The sequence below is a fragment of the Haemorhous mexicanus genome, chromosome 3 (assembly GCF_027477595.1).
Source record: "Haemorhous mexicanus isolate bHaeMex1 chromosome 3, bHaeMex1.pri, whole genome shotgun sequence".
Lineage (NCBI taxonomy): Eukaryota > Metazoa > Chordata > Aves > Passeriformes > Fringillidae > Haemorhous > Haemorhous mexicanus.
In genome coordinates, this window is record NC_082343.1 from 4326087 (window position 1) to 4349149 (window position 23063).

Consider the following 23063-nt stretch of genomic DNA (forward strand, 5'->3'; position numbering starts at 1 on the left):
TCCAAGCTAATAGCAATTTATTACCTCCCTTGTCTTTTGTAATGCACCACTTTTCCCAAGGTAGTAATTACTTAGGGATCAAGACATTTTTCCAAGATGCTGCTTTGTTAGAGCACGTGACTTCAGTGGCCAGAGATTATTTGGGAGTAACTGTGTGAGAGTGTTTGTGTGCTTTGTTTCAGAGTCCAGCCTTTGTCCTGAAGGTGCTCCAGAGGCAGTTGTTGTTGAGCACTGTTTGCAAAATGCCTCCCTTTTGTTTAATGGGATTCACTGATGCCAGGGCTTTGAATTGAAGCAAGGCTACTGCTTGACCCAAGCAAAAATTGCCTGCTCTTGTATTTTGGGATGGGAAATTGTAAGGGATGAACCCATAAATGGTGTCTGTTGTATTCCATTGAGTGAATCTTTGTGTTGCACATTTAGAGACACTCCAATACTTGCTTTCTTTCCTATAGTGACAGAAGACAGTCCACTTAGGTTTATTACAGAATTTTATCTTGGTTTAAGCTTCAGGGAAATATTTGCTCTAGTTTTCCTCTGTGTGGTATCTTTGTTTTTCTTAAATAAGCCCCTGAGCAAAAAGTGTCTGCTGGAATTTCCTGGTAGCTTGGGAATACACTTGCTGTATATTTGGAGTATTGTGTGTGCTGGGCAAAACCAGAATACAGAGACAGGGAGATGTATGAGAGAATGCAGGCAAATGTCACATTGTCACTAGTCTAACAGTGGGTGTGGAGAACGATGAAAATATGTCTTTTATTATTAACCATTTACTTATAGAGGGTTTATTTCCCTTCATAAGAAAGGAAATTATCTACAGCCATGGTGTTCCAACCAAAAGTATTTTGTGGAAATCTGTGTGGTGCTATTTTTACAACTGAAGATCTTTCTAGTCACTGCAACCATAATATTTGTGTATTTGGTGCCATCACACATCAGAATTTCCTGCAGTTGTTAATGCTGAGTACTGAGGAGTTTACCTGTGGTCAGACTATTTGTGACTCTGAAGTGAGAACTAATTTTCTTGAGAATTTGTAGCTTCAGCCAAGTTTAAAGTCAAGAGTAAAATGAGTGAACATTTTTCCAAGTCTTTCAAAGGAGAAATAGTTTTTTGGTAGTGCTGTGATTATCAAGTATAGCAAAGTACATACTGTTGTGGTGCTGCTAGTTAGGATACAAGAAAAAAATCTTGTCCTTGCATACTCCTCTTAAAAGTTTTTTTTTCAGCTTAAATGAAAAAGACTGCATAAATGTGTATTGCTTTTAAATCCTACATAGTAATTTTCCCTTACATTAATATTTTAAATGTCTTAGAAATCATGTTAGCTCCACAAATGTCATTTGCTCAGGGCAATGAGTGTTCATTGTCTTCTGTTCTGTGCTGCTTGCTGCTTCCTGGCAGCGGTGACAGCTCTGCTTCTTTTATAACTTGATGTTTCTTCCAAACTAATACCTTCATGTTTGCAGAGTGATGTTCCCAAGGTGTGCTGTGAAAACATTTCCTGACTGCAGTGCCCTGGGATGTTTTGGTGCCGAGTCAGGCTGCATCTTGTGATGCAGCTCTGGCAGTGCTGTGTGTGAAGCTGATGTTACCGCTGTCACAGCATTGCTGGGGGTGACAATGTTTGCAGCGTTCCCGTGGTCAGTTGCTTTGAGGTGTTAATCACAAAGTCAAGTGATTCTCAACTGCTCTGGTTTTTGGTACTGAGCTGAAAGGTCTTGAAAACTTGGACTCATTTCAGAAGTAAAAAAAGTTGGCTCTGAGAGGGAAAATAACAGGCAGTGCTTGAAGTAGAAGTCAAAACTTCAGACTTCAGTATCCTCAGTATTTTGCTTCTGTGGCATGTCCATGTTGTTGCTTTCCTTACCTTTGGCCTGTACACTCTTGCATCCTTGGGCACTTTTTGGGTTTAGTTTAATTTGGAAAACTGTGTGGTGTAAGCACTGCAGCAGTTTAATTCTCCCTTTTCAAATGATATTTCCTGCTCAACCTTCTGTAGTTAAAAAAACCCTTCAAAACCAACCAAGCAAACCAACAAGATGTTCCTTGAAAGATATTTAGATTTGTGGGGTAAAGTGTGTTTGTCAGACTTTCTGGTTCTCATATGTTTTTCCTCACTAAAAAAAATTTTGTTTGTTGATGTTTCCTCTGGGAATTCTCAAATTTTTAATGCCTAGGTGTGTTTATTTTGTGTGTTAAGTGTTCTGTGCTGCTCTGAATCCTTGTAGATTTGCCTTTCTGTGAGTGACACTTGTTAATTTGGTGGCAGCCAGATTACCTTTTGCCAGCTGTGTCATTCATTGTTTTTTTGGGGGAGCTCACTCAGGTTACTTGATGTGGTCAGCAGTGACTCACTAGGTTCAACTTCTGGCAGAAAGCTTTATTGTTACATACTACCCTTTAGTGTGATAGGAACACAGTCAAAGTGAATCAATAGTAATGAAGTTATTTCATGCTATTGGATGATGAAGACAGTGGTTGCTCTTTAAACTTGGAACTAAGGGTCCAAGGTTTTGGTCTTTTCCACAAGAGTTTGCTTAGTCACAGATGTGTTTTGTCAGACAGGTGAACTGTTTCACCTCCTTTCTTGTTTTCTCACATTTTATTCACCTGCATACATCTTCTTCACTGCAGTTAGGGAAAAGAGAACAAAAATAAATCTGGACTTTGTTTAAACCCTGGGAAGGAGAAATGAGAGCTCAGTCAGCAGACCTGTTGGGTGCACTGTGTTTAGCCTGGCTGTTGGCCCATTCCCATGTCCCTGGCAGTGTGGGGCTGTGAGGGGATGTCTCTTCACACTGATGTGGCTGATGTGCAGCAGGTCCCCGTCCCTGGGGCAGGGAGACCCAGGGCAGGACACAGCTGCAGCTCTTCCAGCACCCTGCAGCCTTGAGGAGCCATGCAGCTCCTGTGCTGGAGTGCCAGCCAGGCTGCTGAGGCACCGGGCAGCTGCCCTGGGAGCAGTTGAGCTGCTCAGAGGCTGAGGCTGGCAGAGGGAAGCTGTCTGCATATGCTCAGTATGCACAGATATGTTCTTGGCAGTGCTCCCTGTGATCCCACCAGCCACTCTGTTTGGGTCAGGCCAGTTGGTCGTGGTTTGGTTGTTTTTTATTTTTAAGTAGGCATAGGGCTTCAGCCTCCTAACAATTTATGATGTTGGACATAATCCTAGGAAATGGGGTTTTGTGCTAGGGCCAAAAGACTTTTGATGTTAGGCCTGCTTCCTAAAGCTCACATGATCACGAGGCAGAAAATGTTGGGTACAGCTGTTGGACTTCTGGCACACACAGTCAGTCCTTGCTAAGTGCAGAGTTAGCACAGTGTCCTGAAATGGAGGTATTAATACTGATTTTGTGGTGTTTGGGGTATCTTCAGATGTCTGAGCGGATGACCATTTCAACACTGCATTGCTTGCTGCTCAAGCAGTATTGTCTCAAGGATAGAAATACAGTGTTCTACATCTAAAAGGTAGATTGTAAAATGTTAAGCAATTTGAAGATTATCAATTTTTCTCCAGTGAAAGCCCCATGTTTTGTTTTTACTTTTTTATTGTTTTGTCAGTAAAAGGACAGTGCTGTATTAAGTCTCTTGGTAAAACACATTTTGAGCATGCTTATTATTTTTGTGCCAGTAGTAAATAATGAAGATGCTGCTTTATTAGTTGAAGTCTATCCCAAAATTCTGTTATCAGAAATTACTAAAATATTTGACAGATACCAAGAGTGAACCTCAGCATTCCAGTTAAAAGGACTTGGCATAAAATAAACTTTATTAGGCATGCAGCATTTATCTGTACAAGTGAATGCTGTGCTGCTGTAAGCTGAACCACGGGGTAGCATTTCACTGAACTCACCAAATACATTCAAACAATGGTATATTTCAAATTAGGGAGCATTATGATACCAGACTTAATCATTAAGTACCATCAAGGAACAGATGGCAAGGGAGGACACAACTGGTTTGCAGTCTGCATAGATTTAAGCATGAGGCCATTAAGCTATCACATTCCCATTTCTGATAGATTTTGGTCAATGAAAAATTAAAGACACATAATCCCTGATTATATGAAGTCTCAATCTGTGATTCATGACACTGGTAGTATTTCAAAATCACTGAAGTTGCCTGTGTAATCAGGAGTTTTAAACTAATGCATTGTTGGGATAGATGCTCCTGTCTGGTTTTATTGCTATTGAAATTAATGTATCTTGTCATAAGTAGGTTGCTCTTAAATGTAAAATTGCTTAAGGGGATCTTTCACCGCTCTGCTTCCTATCGACTTCTAGACAGATTTGCCCTATTTTGCTGGGCTGTTTGCCACTGAAGCAGCTCAGTATCCCCACCTCATAAAAGGAGCAGTTCAGAGCATGGATGGCCTTAAAAATGTTTATGGTAGCCACCAGAATCTGAAGGTTTTAAAATGCTGCTTTTTAAAGCTGTGTTTTAAACTGGCAACGTAGACCTTTTTATCTTCAAAATTATTTAATTTGCATCCTGTATTTCCATCAGTTTATTTCAGTGTCATTGGACCTGATGTATTCTAATAAACAGAATTGTTTTGCATTAATAAAAATATAATAATATAAACATTTTACTGGTCATAGAAATTTAACAGTTCAACTTATGGGCATAAGTACTTCATTAAAATCTTTAATAAATTAGTTTTCCATAACTGTAAATGAGTTTAGAGTTGCTCTTTGAAGGTTCTGGCAGTTCCTGTTTAGAATTTTATCTTTCTGTATGGAAAATAGTTGCACTTAGACTTGATGCTTAGTAAAAAGTATTAGTATGTCATGACTTGGACCAGCCTGAAAAAATTTCTGCAAACCACATAAAATGGAAATGTGCAGCCAGCATCCTGCTATATTATTTCCTCTTTAAGAGGGACAAATTAAGATATCAGTGTTTGAGATGATGAACTATATAGACTAAATGAATAATATTTAAAATGCTCTTTAGTGGATTTACGAGCATTCAGGTTGGAGTCTTTGAAAAAATGAGACCTGTTTGTCAGTACTGGAAGTGAAGGTGGGTTCAGTTGGTTTTCTTTTTTTTAAATAAGGAATTTCCTGTTGAAGGACCTAATCATGGTCCTTTCATAACACTGGTGTGAGGAGGGATCTGTCAGGTCTGTGCTTGGCTGTTCCATACACAAACCTGACAGCTCTAACACAATCTGAAAGGTAGAAATAAATCAGTGACTGAAGATGAGGGAGCTCTGCTAATCACCAGCACAGAGGCTGCTTGCTTGGTGGGAATCCCTCAGTTCTCAACATTTACTTTTCAGCACAGGGTCATTCTAGCAGGTAGCCTCTAAACAGTCTGTGTATAATCATTTAATGGCATAATGTGGTTAGAAGGATCTCAGTTACTGTAGCACAGAGGTGAAGTCCTGTTTGCAGTGGAAGGTACTGAGAGCAGGATTGCACTCTGGCAAGCATGGGAAACAATTTTTTGTCCAAGTCACTCATCCTAGTCATGGCTAACATGTACTAATTGAGAGTGTCAAAGACAACTGACCTCCCATGGTTGAAGAATAATGAGCCACGAGGACATTCATTACCAAAAAACCAGAAAAAGGAATCTACTACCAATAGTGAGTTATTGAGGGTGCCTGTTTAATTAAAGAAAAATGACTGGTAGAGAGTAGTACTGATATCTCACTACCTTGCTTTTACTGAACCTTAAAACCAGTGGGTTAAACTTCTTGTTCCCACTACCTGCTTTTCAGTTCTGCTGAAAAATGTTAGGGGAGCTTGGAGTTTGGGATTTCTGTTGGACCCTTTGCCATAATCTTTTGGAAAAGTTTAAAATTACTAAAATAATTTTTTTTCTGTGCATCAGCTTGTCCCAAGGCTGACATTCTGATTTTAAGTGCTGGTCATTTGCACTAGCAGAGCATCTTGAAACTGGACAGTGGAGTTTTTCCCAGTGGTAAAAATCCAGCTCCAGAGCATGTCTGTGGCCCAAGTTTTCCCAGCAAAAATTCACAATCTCAGTAAACTGCTTCCTGCAATTTAAGCCAACAACAAAAAGCCAAACCAAAACAGAAAACTCCCCAACTGTCTGTTTTAAGCTACAGGAATGAATCATTTTGGCACTGAGCAGGTCACTGAGGTTGTCCTAGAGGGAGGTGAGGTGGTTAAAGCAGCCCAAGCCTTCCCTGCTCTCTGGGCTGATCCTGTGGTGTCATGAAGATCCAGTGCTGTGCAAATGTTGAAGTTTTTGTTCATCCAGGATCAATCTCAATATCCTAATACAGCTTTGGAAATGAGAAAATGGAAAGCCTGAGCTTTTATGATGTTTGTGTTTTGAGTTCTTGTGGTTGCACACTAATTTTGGTGTTGATGCTAAAATAAGAGCTGGCACAACATCCAGGAAACCCCTTTGCCCTGGTCTGAGTGCTCTAAAGGGAGAGGCATCTGAAATGTGTGGCTGTAGAAATGCTGCTGAAGATGATGAAAAAGCCCAGAGATAATCTTCATCTTTAATCTTAATGACCATGGGATTAAGGGCCCAAATCGGCCTTTTGGAGATATGCATGTAGAAATAGGAGACTTCAGCTGATCTCTGTAGGTCAGCAGGATTTATTGTGGATTTTCTCTTCTGATTTTAACAAATTTGAATGAATTCAGTGTGGAAAGGAGTCCAGTTCTGTGCATCTGCAAAGCATAATTATTTTTAGCCCATTTAGTTGCTTTTACAGCTACAGGTTGGCTGATCTAATAAACCCAAGGTCACATCTTAGTCATGTGGTTTGGCTAATATGTTCTAAAATATATTTTAATTGTTTATAATATTTTTAGGAACATGGTGATGAGCATTTAGGAATGAGGCAATTACCCATGTCCTAATTTTCCTAGATTCATAATAAAAAATATAGAAAAAAGATACTGTGCCTACTGCTTTTCTTTTAAAAAATGTCTATGTGTTGGAGGTGCATTTTTTATATGACCTGGCTTCTTTTCCCAGCAGTGGTTTTTCTATTATTTCTATTTGTGTTTATAAGCCAGGAAATGCTGATAGCAATAAACTGAAGAAAAGACATAAAGATATATATATATATTTTAAATCTTATATGCTAAAAGTTAAGCTGTAAACGGCAAATAAAGTTTGTGCAGGTAAGTTATATAAATAAAAAATATGTAATTTTTGTACAGAGAGTATGTGAAACTACCAATGAAAGGGATAAATTGCATCAGAGTAAGTCACAATGTCACAATATTCAGGTCATTTTTGTTTTATAGCAAATAACTCCTCTTTCTGCATTTGATTCTGACTCTGATCCTTTGCCTGTGAGTGAGTTATTGAATTCCATTACTTATGCAAAAGGATCATTCTCTATTGCCATAGTATTTTTTGGGGGTTGTTCTTTGGGTTTTTTTTTCTCCTAAAGTTTGCCAGTGGCTGTTCTGGAAAGTGTATTCTGTATTCCATTGTTTAAATCATTAATGACAATGTTGAATAAAACCAGAGCCAGCAGACACATATCCCTGCTGGGAGCCCTGGTTTGACAGGGAAAAATTGCTAGTTTGTTTTTGAGTGCAGCATCCCAGCCAGCTCTCACTTATCTGATAATAATATCATTAAACAATACAATAATACCATTAAATATCAAAAGTTGCATTATCAAGGATCTGTAAAAGTGAGAAACTTCTCATTGTCCATCCCTTAGGAATTCTTTAAGCATTTCAGGGAGTGTTGTGGGGTGTGCTTTGATTCTGCATGGTTTTCCAGGAGAAATCCCAGTGAATGGTTGTCCTGCTGTCCTCTGTATGATACAAGGTATTGAAAAGGGTGACTCATCTGCCTTTCCTCAGATCCTTTCTGCTTTGTGAAGGAAAAAGTGATTGATTTCCTCCCTGAAGCCAAGACAAACCAGAGAAAAATCTGGTAGTGTATGATAGTACATGACAAAAACTCCAATTAACAATCCCTTTGTTGTCACATTCCAGCAATCTGTAAATACATTTAAAACAGTTCTCTGTGTGTTAGCATGATGTGTTTCACATTCATCATCGTTCTAAAAGTTAAAAATTACATTTTGTTCCTAGTAAAAGATCATCATAGAGCCACAAAAACTTTCCTGTCAGACCCATTCCCTGGGAGTTGTGGTGGGTGCTCCCAGTTCCAGGCTGCATTGGCAGCAAACAAGAATGTGAGGCTGGCTGGCTGTGTCAGAGACACATTTCATGCTCTTTCCATCTTCCACAACTCCTTATTGATTTGTGGAGGGAAAAACAAGGCTGGTTATCAAGACAAGGAATGGCTGTGCTGGCACATTAACTAGACCATTTGTTTTATAGAGAGAGCTTTAAAGATTAATGGTCAGTGTGTTTAATTCTTTTTTTCTTTTCACAGCAATCCAAAGTCTGCTAATCAGAGGATAAACAAAAAAGTAAACAATGATGCATCATTAAGGATTCAAAATTTGTCTATTTTGGTGAAACAAATAAAAACTTACTATCAGGTCAGTAATTGTTTGTTGTGTTATGTTTTGCCTGAAATTATTTCTAAATTTTCTTCTGTAGTTATGGCTTTAAGGGTAACAGGAGTAAGATGAACAAGAAATGCTTGTGTGGATGGTTGTTTAGCTATCTGGTCAAATTTCTTATCACTGTTTACAGGTATAAAGGTGGTGTGAATGCACTTTGGTATGAATGATGATCTGTTTGCAGAACAGATACTCTGTGTGTGCAATTACTCCTGTGGTTGGTATTTTCTGAGTTGAAGCAAGTTTTGTGCCAGTGAGAGAGATTATTGCATGTGCATTTAGTCTTGTAAATGGAATTTTTGTTAGAAAAATGTGATGAAATTTACTGGGCTTAGAATTAATTGGGGAATTTGTGGTACATGCCCTGAGGATCTAAGTCACAGCTGTACAAGAGCCACTGAAGTTTGTTGCAGTAGTAGGAGCTGGTCCTGTGCCTGCTGGATGCTGAGCTGGAGAGGGTGCTGTACACATGGACACAGCACAGCTGGGCACTGCTGTTGTCACCAGTGTCCCTTTAGTGTGGCTTTTAGTGCCCTTCCCCTCTCCCCTGCTCCTTCCTGCCAGGAGAGCCCAGACCTGGGAGAAATCCTTTGCTCTGCCTCTCCCCACACCTCCTGGCCTGAAGTCTGCTGCTCCTCCTGTGTCCACACACAGTGTGTGCTTCCCAAAACTCTGAGTGCAGTGAGGATTGCCAGCTGTCACTGCCCTCACCAGCCATGGAACATCTTCCCAGCACTTCCACCCTTCTCTCCATGGATGTATGTGCTGCCTGCTCAGGCCCATATGCTTTTCCTTTTCCTAAAGTAAGTCATTTTCCACCAGGCATGAGTGTTCCACAACTGGTGCAACAGAAAGCACAAACACTGACAGGATTGATCTTTTTTGGAACACAGAGCATTCCCCATCCTGCACTGTCCTCGTGGTATCACCAGTCCCAAGTGCTCCAGGACCAGGCAGAATTACTGGCATTTAGGTACCTTTGGATGGTTCAGGATTGTAGGTGTTGCTCCAAACCTTTGTGATAGGAACAAGTTTATTAAAGCTTTTTTAAAAGAAAAAAATTATTCTTTATAAAGAAATGGTAAAACCAGTCACCACTTTAGTGGTCCAAGCTATATTGAACTGCCCTTTTTAAATTGTTTTATACACTTTTCTCCCCTTCCCAGTCTTTCAGGGTTTTGGTCACCATGCAGACATTGAAGGGCTGGTGTTTCTAGCAGGAGTGAAGACATTTACTCTCCAATCTGGAGAGCTCCTTGGAACCTAAAATTGCTTTTTGCATGTGTAGCTATTCACTCCCTACAGTGCCTGCAGGGAGGTTTGTGCTCTGTGGTAGCTGAAGTGTTAAAGGATGGGCTGTTTCACAGAGGGGTCACTTGAGTTCCTGTCACCTGGGAAATTCCCCAAGGCAGGAAAGCTGGGGCTTGATGGATGCCTTGGAATCAAACTGAGAGGCCTCCCTTAGCCTGGGGTGAGGCAGGAGCCTCCCAGCCCAGTGCTCCTGAAAGCTGGGAGTACAGGAGCCCTGCCTGGGGCTGTTCCTGGGGGTGCCTGGGATCCCAGGGAGGGGACAGCACACCATTCACTGCACTGAGAGAGGATTTTACTGAGGGTTGGCATCAGATGCTGATGAATGTGGGAATTTGGGATTTTTAGCACTGATAACCTAACTCTTTAACACTTCTCATTGTGAGCTTGTCCATGCTGCTTTGTTCCATGTGGTTTTATGACATCTGTGGAAAACCTTCTCTCAGTTTAGTGAAAAATTGCATCAGTGCTGTGCATGTACTTTTCAAAAAACCTGCACTGGTAGCATGTAGCATTCAAAATTAAGGTGTTAAGTTAGATTAGTCAATTTTTCTGTTCCTGTATCATCTTAGTTATTCTCTGGAATTACAGTTCTGGTCCTGAACCAGTAATTGGAGTGTGTACATTTCTTGGCAGTGGAACTGTTCTCAGCAGTTAGTTCAAGACAAATGATTCTAAATTTTTTGGTGGGCTCAGGAGGTTTAATCCGTGAGTGTCCATGACTCTCAGCAGATTTGACTGAGGAGGTGAAAATCTTCAGTAAAATAAATGCTGGTGAACTGTGAAAGTTTGTGCAAGCAAAGCCAGTGCTGAGGTTAACACCAAGAGACAGAAAAGGTGTCAGACACCTCTGGGGCACGGCAGAGGTGTTGTAAGGAAACAGGTGATCGTGTCTGTTCAGGACACATGGTTTGGTTACTGCTGCTCATACTCTGATACATGATCAGCTTTATGATAGCATCATGGAATTCTTTGAGATGGTACCAAAAAACCACCCCCAAAAAACAAAAAAACCAAACAACAAACAGCCACTCTAAAAATATGTGATTTTCTTTCAGAGTAGCTGTCGACACTCATTAAATTAGTTATATTTTCTGGTTTATATTGATTTAAAACATCCTGTGGTGCATTTCATGTTTTGTTTTTATTTGAAAACAGTCTTTATGAAAGTCTGAGAAGTACAGATGTCACAGTTGGTTACATTTCATGACATTGGAGGAGGCCAAAGCTGATTTCTCCCTCCTTATAATTTCTTAAGCGTGTCCAGAGGGAATGTATATTTTGTAGTCTACTATTAATCAATTCAGGTATAATGTTGATGTTGTATATGAACTGGTGAGAACTTTCAAGTATAGCTGTAACTAATAATTTCTACTGGTGTTTTTCAAGAGATACTGGGTTTTTTTCAATGTGACCTAAAGCAAGTGGACTTGTGTTAGGTTGTTGCTTACAATGTGACACCTGATGTGTGCTTTGGGCTCTTCTGGAATATGTTGCTTTTGAGTAGCAGCATTTTATATAGTAATGGATCTGTCACTGTGGAAAAACAAAAAGCCTGACCATAGGATGGCATCTGCTGGGAATAAATATCTGGGAACAGGAGAAAGACTGTTCTGCTTCAGGAGAATTAGGCTCTGTCTAGACTGGGGATTTGACCCGATTACAGCCATTACAGGAGCTCCATTGATGGAATCCATGGAGCAGATAGGCAGAGCTGCTGCCTGGTGTGTGGCACTTCCCAGCTACAATTCCATGTGATTGTGCACACAGGGGTTTGTACCTTTGTATTCACAGCTGGCCCAGTGTCACTGCAGCAAAAACCCCTAGGATTTTCACATCCACATTTTGGTGAGGCCAAAGAAACCGGGAGATAAAGGAAATGGATTTTTTGCAGCAGAAATTGACCTTAGAGCCAATAAAACAAATATGTATCAATAAGTTAGTCAGGGAAACATGAACATAATAAATTTAAAGGGTTTTGCTGCATTCTGAGGCTTGGGATCTCGTTGGCTTAAGATCCCTAAGCCAGCTCATTGCCGCGAGAGGATTTTGCTTTGTGAGATGATTGTGCAAACCAGTAAATCAAAGCTTCTGTAGAAGTAACTCGTATTTGTTAGTTGTTTTTTTTTAATTAGAATGCAAATAATTAAGTATTGTACGAATTGTATGCGTGAAGTCCTGAAAAATATTAAAGCTGTTTAATTAATACTGATTTCTCTTTAATGGCTGTTGGCATTTGATGTTTGCTTTCATTCAGTACATATGATGTAAATAATGTTTTAATTAACTTTTATAGGAGACTTTGCAGCAGTTGATCATGATGTCTTTGCCAAATGTGCTAATAATTGGCAAAAATCCTTTTTCTGGTAAGTTTATTTTTGAACTAAGACAAAATTGTATACTGGTGTGATAATTTATATTCTTTCACTGGAAATAAAATTCCTGTAGGGTTGAGCCTTTCAACAGAAGAATGCTTAAATACTTTATCAAATAAGTGGTTTAACAATGATGAGTGATGATTTTATAATGATTTTCTTTGTCCACACAAAGGGTCCACGCTCTAAAAAATGTGTTCTGTCACAGCCTCAGCCCTGGCTTTCACTAGGATTTATACTGAGCCTGAGTGCATTTCCCAGCAACCAGTGAACCACTGATGGCACAGTTAAAGTTTCACGTTCTCCCAGCTACTGCACCTTCAACTGTCTTTACCTATGTCACTGCTGAGGGAATTGGCAGTCCAGTGCATCTCACTTGATCCAGCTCCTGATCCTTGTTTCTCCTTCCCCCAAACTCTCCTGCTTCTCTTGCATCCATACCTGAAAAATATTGCAATTACCTTCTTGTTTTCTCCTCTGAACTGACACTGTCTTCTCCATGCTCCCACCTTCTCTGCTTCCAGCTCTGAGAGTTGCAATTTTCAGACCAAGAAAATTAGCCTGTGTGGAGCCAGCTGACTATCCACAGCCACTTGGGGATCTCTGCACCATGCTCTCAATTCCAGCAGCACGGAGCAGACACACCTGGCCTGCATGGAGCCACTATGGATTGGGCAGAATTTATTTCCCTAGGTCTAATGTGCCCCAGGTGTTGTCCTCCTGACGTTCTGACACCTCAGCAGAGAGGTCAGGAACTGCTCTAACAGGCTGTGTAGCTTCCCCTGGCTGCTTTTATTTCTTTGGGATGTCTTCTCTGCCACGCTTCTGTGTCTGGGGGTTCCTCATGAGCCAGAAGAACCATCTGTGTTTCCTCACTTCCCAGTCCCAGGGCTCATAACATTGGTATTTTCCATATCCCATCTGCACATATCCCATCCCTGTAGGTATCTTGCTTTAATTCTTTTGGGTTTTACTTTCTGCTTTTGAGTATTGCTGCTTTTGCTTCCGAGGTCACAGCTTTTTCAGTTTTTATATGTGCAGCTGCTGTCATATGCACCAAGAAGTGTGAATGTGGTCTCTTCCTTTCCAAAAGAACAGAATGCATCGTGCTTTTCTAATTTTGATTCCAGACTCTCTGAAGGTTTTCAAAAGACTCCATGGATTTGCCTAGAAACCAGATTTATTGGAAAAACAGATTTTAAAAACCCCAGCTCATAGTATTGTTTTGTAGTGACATTTTTTATTCTGTTCAAGATACTGAGAGGAAATGTTTTGACAATATTGTGTAGTATAAGATGACATTTCATTGAACATGCACTATCAAACCCCACAGAGAGAATACTGCATTCAGTTGTATACATTCAATTTTATGGTTTGGTCATTTTTAAGGAGTTGTTTCTGTGTTTTGGGATCTGTGGTTTGGCAGCTCTGCTGGTGTGTGCTTTGCTCTTCTGTGGGGATTTTTTTTGGATTTGTGAGAAAATTTGGGCTTTTCTGTAGTGTAGCACTCACATTTAAAAAAACTGTTTTGCTTGGACAGCATTCTTGAAGGTGTTTCAGCTCTCTGCTGGAGTTCAATCACAGAGTTTGGTCTGAACTAGAATATAGACCTGTTCTTCTGGGTTCTGTCCAGAACCTTTCCCCTTTGAAAGTTAGGGCTGCTCTTGCTGTGTCAGCTTGGAAGAGGATCTCATCCCTACATGGATTTTTAAGCTTTTTTTGGGCAGGTGAAGGGAAATGAAACCTCAGAGATCCTTGGAGGCACTTGCTGTGTAAATCTGGTTGCATCAAGGCAAGCCCCAGAGTCAATTCCCTGATAAAGACTTGGATTTGGTCCACTAAAACTTAGGCTGGAGGTGTGATTTTTCACAGGAATGTTTCCCAGTTTTTGCACTTAGGGAATGATTAGTAGAGAAATCCCAGAAGATGCCAAATTTCAGATGGCAGGAGCAGCTACCAGAGGCAGTTGGCTTATGGAGGAAGATGCAGGGAGAAGGCTGGAGGTGAGGTTTGGTAAAACAGGTCAGCAGGGATTTTATCAAGAAATATTTCCTGAGCTGATTGGCAGGAAGGCAGTTGGAGGAGAAAACTGGAGGAGAGCTACAGCCTGGGACTGTAAATGTTAAATTAAATTACAGAGGGATAATGGTGAGGCAAAGGGGAAGGGGAAAGATGAAAGTTCATGTTCCTGAGGGAGCAGGGCAGGGGAAGATGGAAGCCTGCAGAGGGTGTGAAAGTCAGGGATAAGGGTGAGCACAGGGAAGCTCAAACAGTGGAACAAGGAGGGAGGGACGAAAGTTCAGCAGCAGGTTGAAGGGTGTAAAACAAAATCATCTATTTCTGTGTTTCTGATGGAGTAAAAGGAAGAAGAACAGAAGATGAGGGAAGCTGAGATGGTTCAGTATTTTGCCCTGTTCCTTCAGGGAACGTGGGGGAGAGACAAGGAATCAATATTCAGGCAGGTGTTTGAAAGGCAGTCAGGAGATGAAGAATGAAGAGGAGCTTAGGGATTGTTTAAAAATTAAGACAATGTGATTGATTTACTGGGGTAAGTGAATGCAGGCTATAAGTGTTGGATTCTCCTGGTGCAGTATTCCTGTTAACCTTTATTGATAAGACAGAAAGCCAGGTGGAATTCCCCTCCTTCAGCTGAAGCAGCTTCTGGTGAAACACATTCCATGATGGTTTTTCTATTTCTCCATAAAAGACTTCACAGCTTGAGCCTTTGGGATACAAGAAGTCTGAATAAATGACTGAAAATCTCCCATTTGAGTCTATGTCTTTTGTAATGGATTTATCTACCTGAGAAACCTCTTGAAAAATTGCAATATTCCATGATCATTGGGATTATACAGATTATGTTGCTCCCTCCAAAAGCAGCAGCTTGAGTCAATGCCTAAACTGTTTTGTCATCCTTGAAGCATTTGCTTCGTGGCATTTATGTTCTAGATATAGAATATATTTCTATATTTAGTAGCAAGATGAGGGCATTGTCAGCGAAGAAAGTAAGAAACATTTTTGTTAATCTGTAAACAGAGTTCTTTAACTTAAGCTTCTTTAGGAGATTAAGATGCTTAAGGCCAGATTTGGAAATACATTTTGATTTTTTGGATGTGCAGATGAATATCTAATACAGCTTTGTAAGGAATAGAAATGAACTTGTCACCTAAACTCTTCCAACTTGGGAGCAGCAGATAATTTAAGCATTTTTATAACTATCTTGAGAGACCTTAGATGACCATTAAAAACTTGATTGTAGGTCTCCAAAGCACTTCTAAAAATGTCACTCTGAGGTTTTGCTTTTTGAAGGGCTGAATTTTTTTTTTCCATTTGAAATTGTGGCTGTTAAGGTGTTGGGTAACTCTGGAAGTCGGCAGTTAAATGGCAAAAAGGACTGAGCTGAAAGCTCCTCTGGTTCTTTTCTAAACTAGCTTAACAAAAGTGATATGGAAATAACTAGAAAACCTCCTGTTTTCTGAGGTATAGGGGAATAAGCTCTAATTACAGTTTTACAGTTACCATTCTTTGTTGTTTTCTTCTCAGAGCCAGGTACTGAAGAAGTAAAAAAGCTCCTCCTGCTTTTGCTTGGTTGTGCAGTTCAGGTGAGTTAATTATGTTTGTCTCCATGAAACTTTTGAATTACTGATCTGTTTTTTTACTATTTTAATACTTGGGGTAGTATAAACCTTCTTCCTTTGGTGGTACAACTGCACTCCTTGAAAAATTGGAATATTCTGATTTTTAATTAAATGGCTACAACCCTACACCTGTTACTGCACAAATACCTCCAATACCACCATAATGGGTTATTAATTTCAGTAGTGTTAATTAAGCTGATACTGTAAAGAAAGGGAGGAAATGGTAAAGTACTGAAAATGAGCTCACTGCCCTGTTTCATGTTTTTAATGAACTCTCACAGAATTTGAATAAGTACCAATTTTAAGAAACCTCTTCCTTGTACCATTTCAATTTGATTTTCCTTGTATCATTTAATTAGTGTTGAAAGTTATAATTACTGTAAAGTGGCATGAACCATGGATTTACTGGTCACCAGAATTATTGGATAATAATTTAGTCATGTGGCCATTGCAATGTCAGCTTTATAAGTTTTAGCTCTTAAGAAATGCAAAAGAGGAATGAAAATACTTGCAATTATGCATATAAATGTGTATAAAATAGATGTCTCTATTTTTAGTGTCAGAAAAAAGAAGAATTTATTGAAAGAATCCAAAGTCTGGATTTTGATACCAGAGCAGCTGTTGCAGCCCATATTCAGGAGGTATTTTGGGGGATTTTTGCTTTTAATTTTGGGGATTTTTTGAGATGGAATATTGTATTGCAGGAGGGGGAGCTGCACGTGTTCAATGGCAAGTAAATCACATATGTGATTTGCATATTGAGTGGTTGTAGTGAGCAAAAAAGGCTTTATTTTTTCACTTGATTCACAAAAAGATTTAATGATTGAGCATTTTTGGGTTTTATTTTTAGAGCAGTACCAGAAAGCAAGTTTGTTGCTTCATGGATTTCTTAGTTACATACAGCAAATTTAGTTTAGTGAAATCTTTATATTCAGTTTCTTTATAAAATATAATTCCAATCAAATGTACGTGGTAGGTAATTTATAATGTTATTGTCACCAGAAGGACAAGGTGCTGCTTCCAGATAGACAAAAAACTCTTCCTTTACGTACAATTAAATATATTTTAAAGGTTTTCTCATACCTTATCTAGAAAATTTAACCTGTAGAGTTACAGCTTTATTTTTTTTTTGTGCTTCCTTTCTACTCTTAAAATTTCAAGAGGATGTTTCTCTTCCATTTCACCCCATGTAGGTAACTCATAATCAGGAAAATGTGTTTGACCTGCAGTGGATGGATGTCATTGTGCTGACACAAGAGTATGTTGAGCCTCTCCTGAAAAATATGGCATTGCATTTAAAAAGGCTTATAGATGAAAGAGATGAGCACTCAGAGGTATGGATGTGGCTTAAGAGAAATACAAGAAATCTTCTTTTTTTGAGATAATACAGCTCAGGGTTTTTATAACTTAACAGTTTAATTTTCTGCTGACATGTTAAAGCAAGGATTCCTGACTGCCAGAACGTTGTTTCAGGGAGTTCCTCTGTGCATTTTTGTTAAATAATGTAGGAAAGATAAAGTAGAAATTATGAGAGGTGATCTTTTCCACGTAGCCAGAGTGGGAAACAACTTCAGCATTCATCAGTAGCTGAAAACAGAGAATCCAAAGCTGTATCAGCTGCATTTACCAGGAATCAATAACCCATCAATTTGCAAGCCAGTCACTGAAAGCTGTTCTATTCCCATGTCCTGTTGTCCAGGTTTGAGGGAATAAAGCAGAATCCATACCAGCAGAGGAGGTTTTGCAGGCTTATCTTGAGGCACAGTTGTTGTACCGTGTTAGAATCAAGGAACAGAACTGTATTTACTAAAAAGTTAGAGTTGTGAATCATGTTGGTGGTCCCAGATTTGCCCCTCAGTAGAGTGGATGTGTCAGTGTTGCAATTATTCCAGATACTCTTTTGACAGTTCTTCCAGATCACAACCTTGGTTGGACTAAAACAGAGGGTAGAGAATGGGGGTGATGCCTTCGTGCAAAGCAAAGGAAAAACACTTTAAACGATGAGAGATGTTCATATTTGGCTAACACCTTTATTTGTGGGGGGGAAATAGGAATACTCCTGTAGATCTGGTGCTTTATGCAGTTGTCAAGGATGCTGCTGCTTGCTGAAAAACACAACTTTGTTTAGAGATAGATGTTTATTTTTAGGAGGTGGTGGTTGTAAGGAATTCACAGCTTTCATTACCTTGTCTGTTCTGAGCACTGGTCATTTTGTGGGCTTAAATGTCTGGAGTGAAAAACAAAGTTTAAAACAGCAGAAGGTCCTGTTCAAAAGCTGTGGCTCTTTGCTTTAGGCATAGAGGCGCAGGCAGAGCTTTTGACTTCCTCAATGGCCAAAACCTTTCCATGGTTGTTGTGCCATTGCAGTGTTTGCTATGAATGACACCCAGAGGTGGCTCTGTGAGGGCCTCTCTGGACTTTTGCCTGTGCTCTGCCCCCTCAGACCATCATCGAGCTGTCGGAGGAGCGGGACTGTCTCCGGTTCCTGCCGCACGCCTCGGCCGCGCAGTCCCCGTGCGGCTCCCCCGGCATGAAGCGCACCGAGAGCCGGCAGCACCTGAGCGTGGAGCTCGCCGACGCCAAGGCCAAGATCAGGAGGCTCAGGCAGGAGCTGTGAGTACCAGTTCACACTCAAATCCTTTCCACACATGTAGTCCTCTTCAGACCCATTCACAGAATCACAGAATCATGAGGCTGGAAGAGACCTCTAAGGTCATCGAGTCCAACCTATGCCCTAACACCTCAACTAGACTAGCACCGAGTGCCATGTCCAGTCTTTTCTAAACACATCCAGAGATGGTGATTCTACCACCTCCTTGGGAAGAACATTCCAGTACTTTGTTATTCTTTTGGTGAAAAATTTCTTCCTGATATCCAACCTATCCCTTCCCTGACGTAGCTTGAGACTGTGTCCTCTGGTTCTGTCAGCTGCTGCCCAGTGGAAGAGACCGACCCCCACCTGTCTACAACCTCCCTTCGGGGAGTTGTAGGGAGCAATAAGGTCACCTCTGAGCCTCCTCTTCTCCAGGCTAAACAGCCCCAGCTCCCTCAAATGTTCCTCACAGGGTTTGTGCTCCAAGCCCCTCACCAGCCTTGTTGCCCTTCTCTGGACGTGCTCAAGCACCTCAACATCCTTCCCAAACTGAGGGCCCAGAACTGGACACAGCACTCAAGGTGTGGTCTCACAGCACCGAGTACAGGGGCAGCATGACCTCCCTGCTCCTGCTGGCCACACCATTCCTAATGCAGGCCAGGAGCCACTGGCCTTCTTGGCCACCCAGGCACACTGCTGGCTCACGTTCAACCAGCTGTTGATCAGCACCCCCAGGTCCCTTTGTGCCTGAATACTGTCCAGCTACACTGTCCCCAGCCTGTAATTCTTTGTCCTTTCAAATGGTTTTTTTAGTTATTGCTCCCCAGGAAGGGTATTTTTATAACACAAGAAGATTTGTGGACCCATGGGACAGATACAGTGTTTCATCTGTGTTTGTCTCTGTTTGTATTCATAATGATGCTTTGACCTAAATTTTATTCACTGATGTCCCTGAAATCATGGATTAAAAGTGGAAGTCTCACAAATCTCAGCATTTTGTTCTCAAACCAGGTGATCATTAAAAGGAGATGAGGCAGGAGGGATTCCTTCTCAGCAGCATGATTAGGTGACCTTTTGTTTCCAACAAGAAATACTCACCTGTGGTTAATTCATGGTTTAAAATCATTGCAGATAGGACAAAAAAATTCCATTAGAATGCTTTCCTGTCTCCCACCTCTTTGTTCTTGTGTAAAAGATTTCTTGTCTGCACAACACTTACTTGCTCCTGAAAACTGCTCCTGATTCTGTAGGTTTCTGTGGGCACTTTGTCTTCATAGTCAAGGAGCAGATCTGAGCAGAATGAGGAGTTATTTAAAGAGAAGATCAATAACAGACCTGTGGAGAATCTGCTTCTCCCTGTAGCAATGTGTCAGTTGTTTTAGCAGAGTGAAGTGTGTGTTCTGAATTCAAATGCTCAATCCAAAGAGATTCAATTTGTGTAGAAACAGCATAAATAAAGATTTTTTTTTTTTTTTTTGGTAGCATAAGTCACAATTCCCAGAGTTTGTTGATCAGATGATTTCTAGCTGGCTGGATTAAAGATCTTGTTGATTTACTCAGAGGATCCCCTTCCCCCACTACAGCATGGTCTGCATGAGGAACAGAGGACAAAAGCTGGGGCTCTTTTTTCCTGATGTCTGTATTATTATGTGTCTCCTGCCATGAGCCCGCCCAGGATATTCTATAAACAGCTGCACCAAGAAAATTAGTGAAAAAATTGCTGTTATTAGTTTGATTGACAGTTAATAGATAGCCTAAACAGTGAACACTGGTATGTTCTGTATAATTTAGTCCAATCCTCTCCAGTCTGTAGCTGAAGCGTGCAATTAGGGCAACACTGATGGCTCAGAACAGTCCACATTTTGCACTCTTATTTGAATTCAGTTGGTAAATAATTTCCCTTTACATGTAGCAGTATCTTAAAATACCAGACTTGGATGAATTAACTTCTGTCTGCAGCATTTAGTGTTAAATGCTGCATCTATTTGATAAATTTTAAATTACATTAATTCCAGACTTGGAAATACTCAGCATAAAATTTATTTATAATCTGATTTTGGCTGTGAACCTTCATACCTGGTTTAATATGCAGTGTAGCTGATGTAATTTCCTATAAAAGGTCTATAAAGATTATTTTTCAGTTGGATGCAAACCAGGGAATGCAGAAACTCCAAAGATGGAATTTGCACACCTCATTTTCTGAGTGTTGAGTTCTGTGTTTTCCCATGTAGAACAATAACAGGAATATGATGCTGATGGAAAAGGTACAGAAATCAGGAATAAATTTGTGTTTGTGCCTGGTTTCTGAGCACCTCTGGAGGGGGAAAGCTGTGAAGGGATGTTGCACTGAGCTGTGCAGAGCTGAGCCTCCTGTGCTTGTAGGCTCAGTGACCTTCTCCAAAAAGAGCATTCATGGTGAAACTGGCTCATTTTTAAAAACAACTGCTCTAGTTTTGTTTAAAACATACCTAATTTTTTTGGTATGATTGCTTTGAGGTGGCATTATGCATTTCAGTCCATCAAATTTTCTTCTTTCCCCCTTTTCTACTTGAGTTTCTTACTTGTATTCCAGAATGTGGAATAATACAGTAACACATTTGAATATGCATTACATCTTTTAAGGATATTCAATATTGGCAGGTTTTTCTACAGCAAATACTGCTTGTTCTGAGGTGCAGTTGAATTTTGAACATCAGGTGTTCTTTGTCTGTGAGACAATGAAATATTTCCTTTGCACTTACTCATGGTTTAGCAAACTCATTTTTAAGGATTGGGAAATGAGTTGGAAGTTAAGAATGAGTCATGTAAGAACTGTAGCATTCTATTTCAAAGTGGTTTTATCACATGTTTCTGAGTAGGCTACAACAGACACTGTGTTGTTTCCATAACGTTAAAATTCATTGTGTGTTTCATGAAATTACTGAGTTTATTAAGCAGTATCTTTTTCAATTGAGTCAAGACACCCAAACCCCTTAATTCTTCTCTGCAAGAGGAGGAAAAATTACAGAGCTACAAAAGTGCTTTTAAAATTGGCTTTATTTGATTGTGACCAGGGGTCAGTGTCTGGCTCTCTTGGAAAGAATTTGGACCTTTGGAATGTGTAATTAGAAATGATTCTGAGTTGAGTTTTGGATGGGGATCTCCTGGTACACATTCATGTGTGATGTCTGTGGTTTTTTACACAAAATCCCTTATTGCAAAAATTCCTTATTTTACACCCTGTTTTCTGCCTTGCATGAGTAGGAAACAACAATTTAAAGCACTATGAAAAGTCTTAACAACATTTAAAATATTAGATAATCAACATTTAAAATATTAGATCTTTATCTATTATTTGTTTTTCTAATGAAAACCAAAAGAATAACTAAATCTTAATGGCAACCCTGAATTTTACACTCTGATGTCCCTGAAATTGTGGATTAAAGGTGGAAGCCTTTCAAATCTCAGCATTTTCTTCTCAAACCTGGTGATCATTAGCAGGTTTTGTGGCCATGTTTAACTGGTTTGTGTTTTCTCCTTCAAGTGAGGAAAAGACTGAGCAGTTGCTTGACTGTAAACAAGAGCTGGAACAGATGGAAGCTGAACTGAAGAGACTTCAGCAAGAGGTGTGGGTTTAATCATTTCATTATTGCAAGAAAAGTTGTCACCACCAGAACAATTCACCACTCTTTTTTGATGTTAAGTATGTTTTCATGTTTATTTTTTGTTTTGTATTCTGAACCTGACCTTGTGGAATTTATTCCTTTATTTGGTATATTATGATGGGGGAAAAATGCCCTGACTTAGGTTAGTGTTTCTTCTCAAATTTTTTTGTTTCTTCATTCAAACAATTTGCCACCAGTGCATCCTCTGAAAGGATCTTCTTAAAATGAAACTGGTCCAGTTTTGTCTGATTTTTCTTAATACTTTGTGTGGTGATAATGAGGGGGAAAACCTTAAATACATCATAAATATATAATAAAAAAAATGCCCTTAGGTTAGTGTTTCTTCTCTAATTTTTTTTATTTCTTCATTCAAGCAATTTGCCTCCAGTGCATCCTCTGAAAGGATCTTCTTAAAATGCAATCAATCCAATTTTGTCTGCTTTTTCTTTATACTTTGTGTGGTGATAATGCGGGGGAAAACCTTAAATGCATCATAAATATACAATATATTTTGTGGTGTTTTGAGGGTCCCCAGGATGAAGTGAGAGATGAGAATTTGACTCCAAATTCTCTGAAGGCGGATTTATTATTTTATGATATTATATTATATTAAAAGAGATGATATACTGAAACTGTACTAAAGAAAGAGAAAGGAAACATCAGAAGGTTGGACAAGAATGAATAATAAAAACCCATCACAGACCAGAGAGTCTGACACAGCTGGACTGGGATTGGTCGTTAAGTAAAAACAATTCACATGCTGGGATAACCAGTTCTCCAAATCACATTCCAAAGCAGCAAAACAGGAAGAAGCTGAAGCTTCTCAGGAGAAAAAATCCTGGCAAAAGGATTTTTTAGAATATATCATGGTGACACAATATATTTGTATTTATAGTGAGTCCTTGAAAAAGCCCAGTGCACTTTCCTTGGAAATGCAATCATCTGCAATCCTGTACAATATATTCCATTTTCCCTTGAATTGTCAGCATAACAAAACCCCTCTGCATTCCCTA

General features: G+C 39.8%; 1 protein-coding gene across 11 annotated transcripts in view; it reads left to right on the top strand.

Annotated features, from left to right (window-relative positions):
- CCDC88A (coiled-coil domain containing 88A) overlaps positions 1–23063 on the top strand; it is a 70815-nt gene that overhangs the window by 10012 nt on the left and 37740 nt on the right. For all 11 annotated transcript variants that reach the window (XR_009485625.1, XM_059840546.1, XM_059840554.1 and 8 more), the window contains 7 exons: positions 8360–8468; positions 12097–12166; positions 15719–15777; positions 16371–16454; positions 17007–17147; positions 18257–18426; positions 21930–22011. Coding sequence is in view for 10 of the 11 variants with exons in the window: in XM_059840546.1 (XP_059696529.1) it covers positions 8360–8468; positions 12097–12166; positions 15719–15777; positions 16371–16454; positions 17007–17147; positions 18257–18426; positions 21930–22011 (715 nt within the window). In the remaining variant the exon portion in view is untranslated. The remainder of the gene's footprint in view (positions 1–8359; positions 8469–12096; positions 12167–15718; positions 15778–16370; positions 16455–17006; positions 17148–18256; positions 18427–21929; positions 22012–23063) is intronic.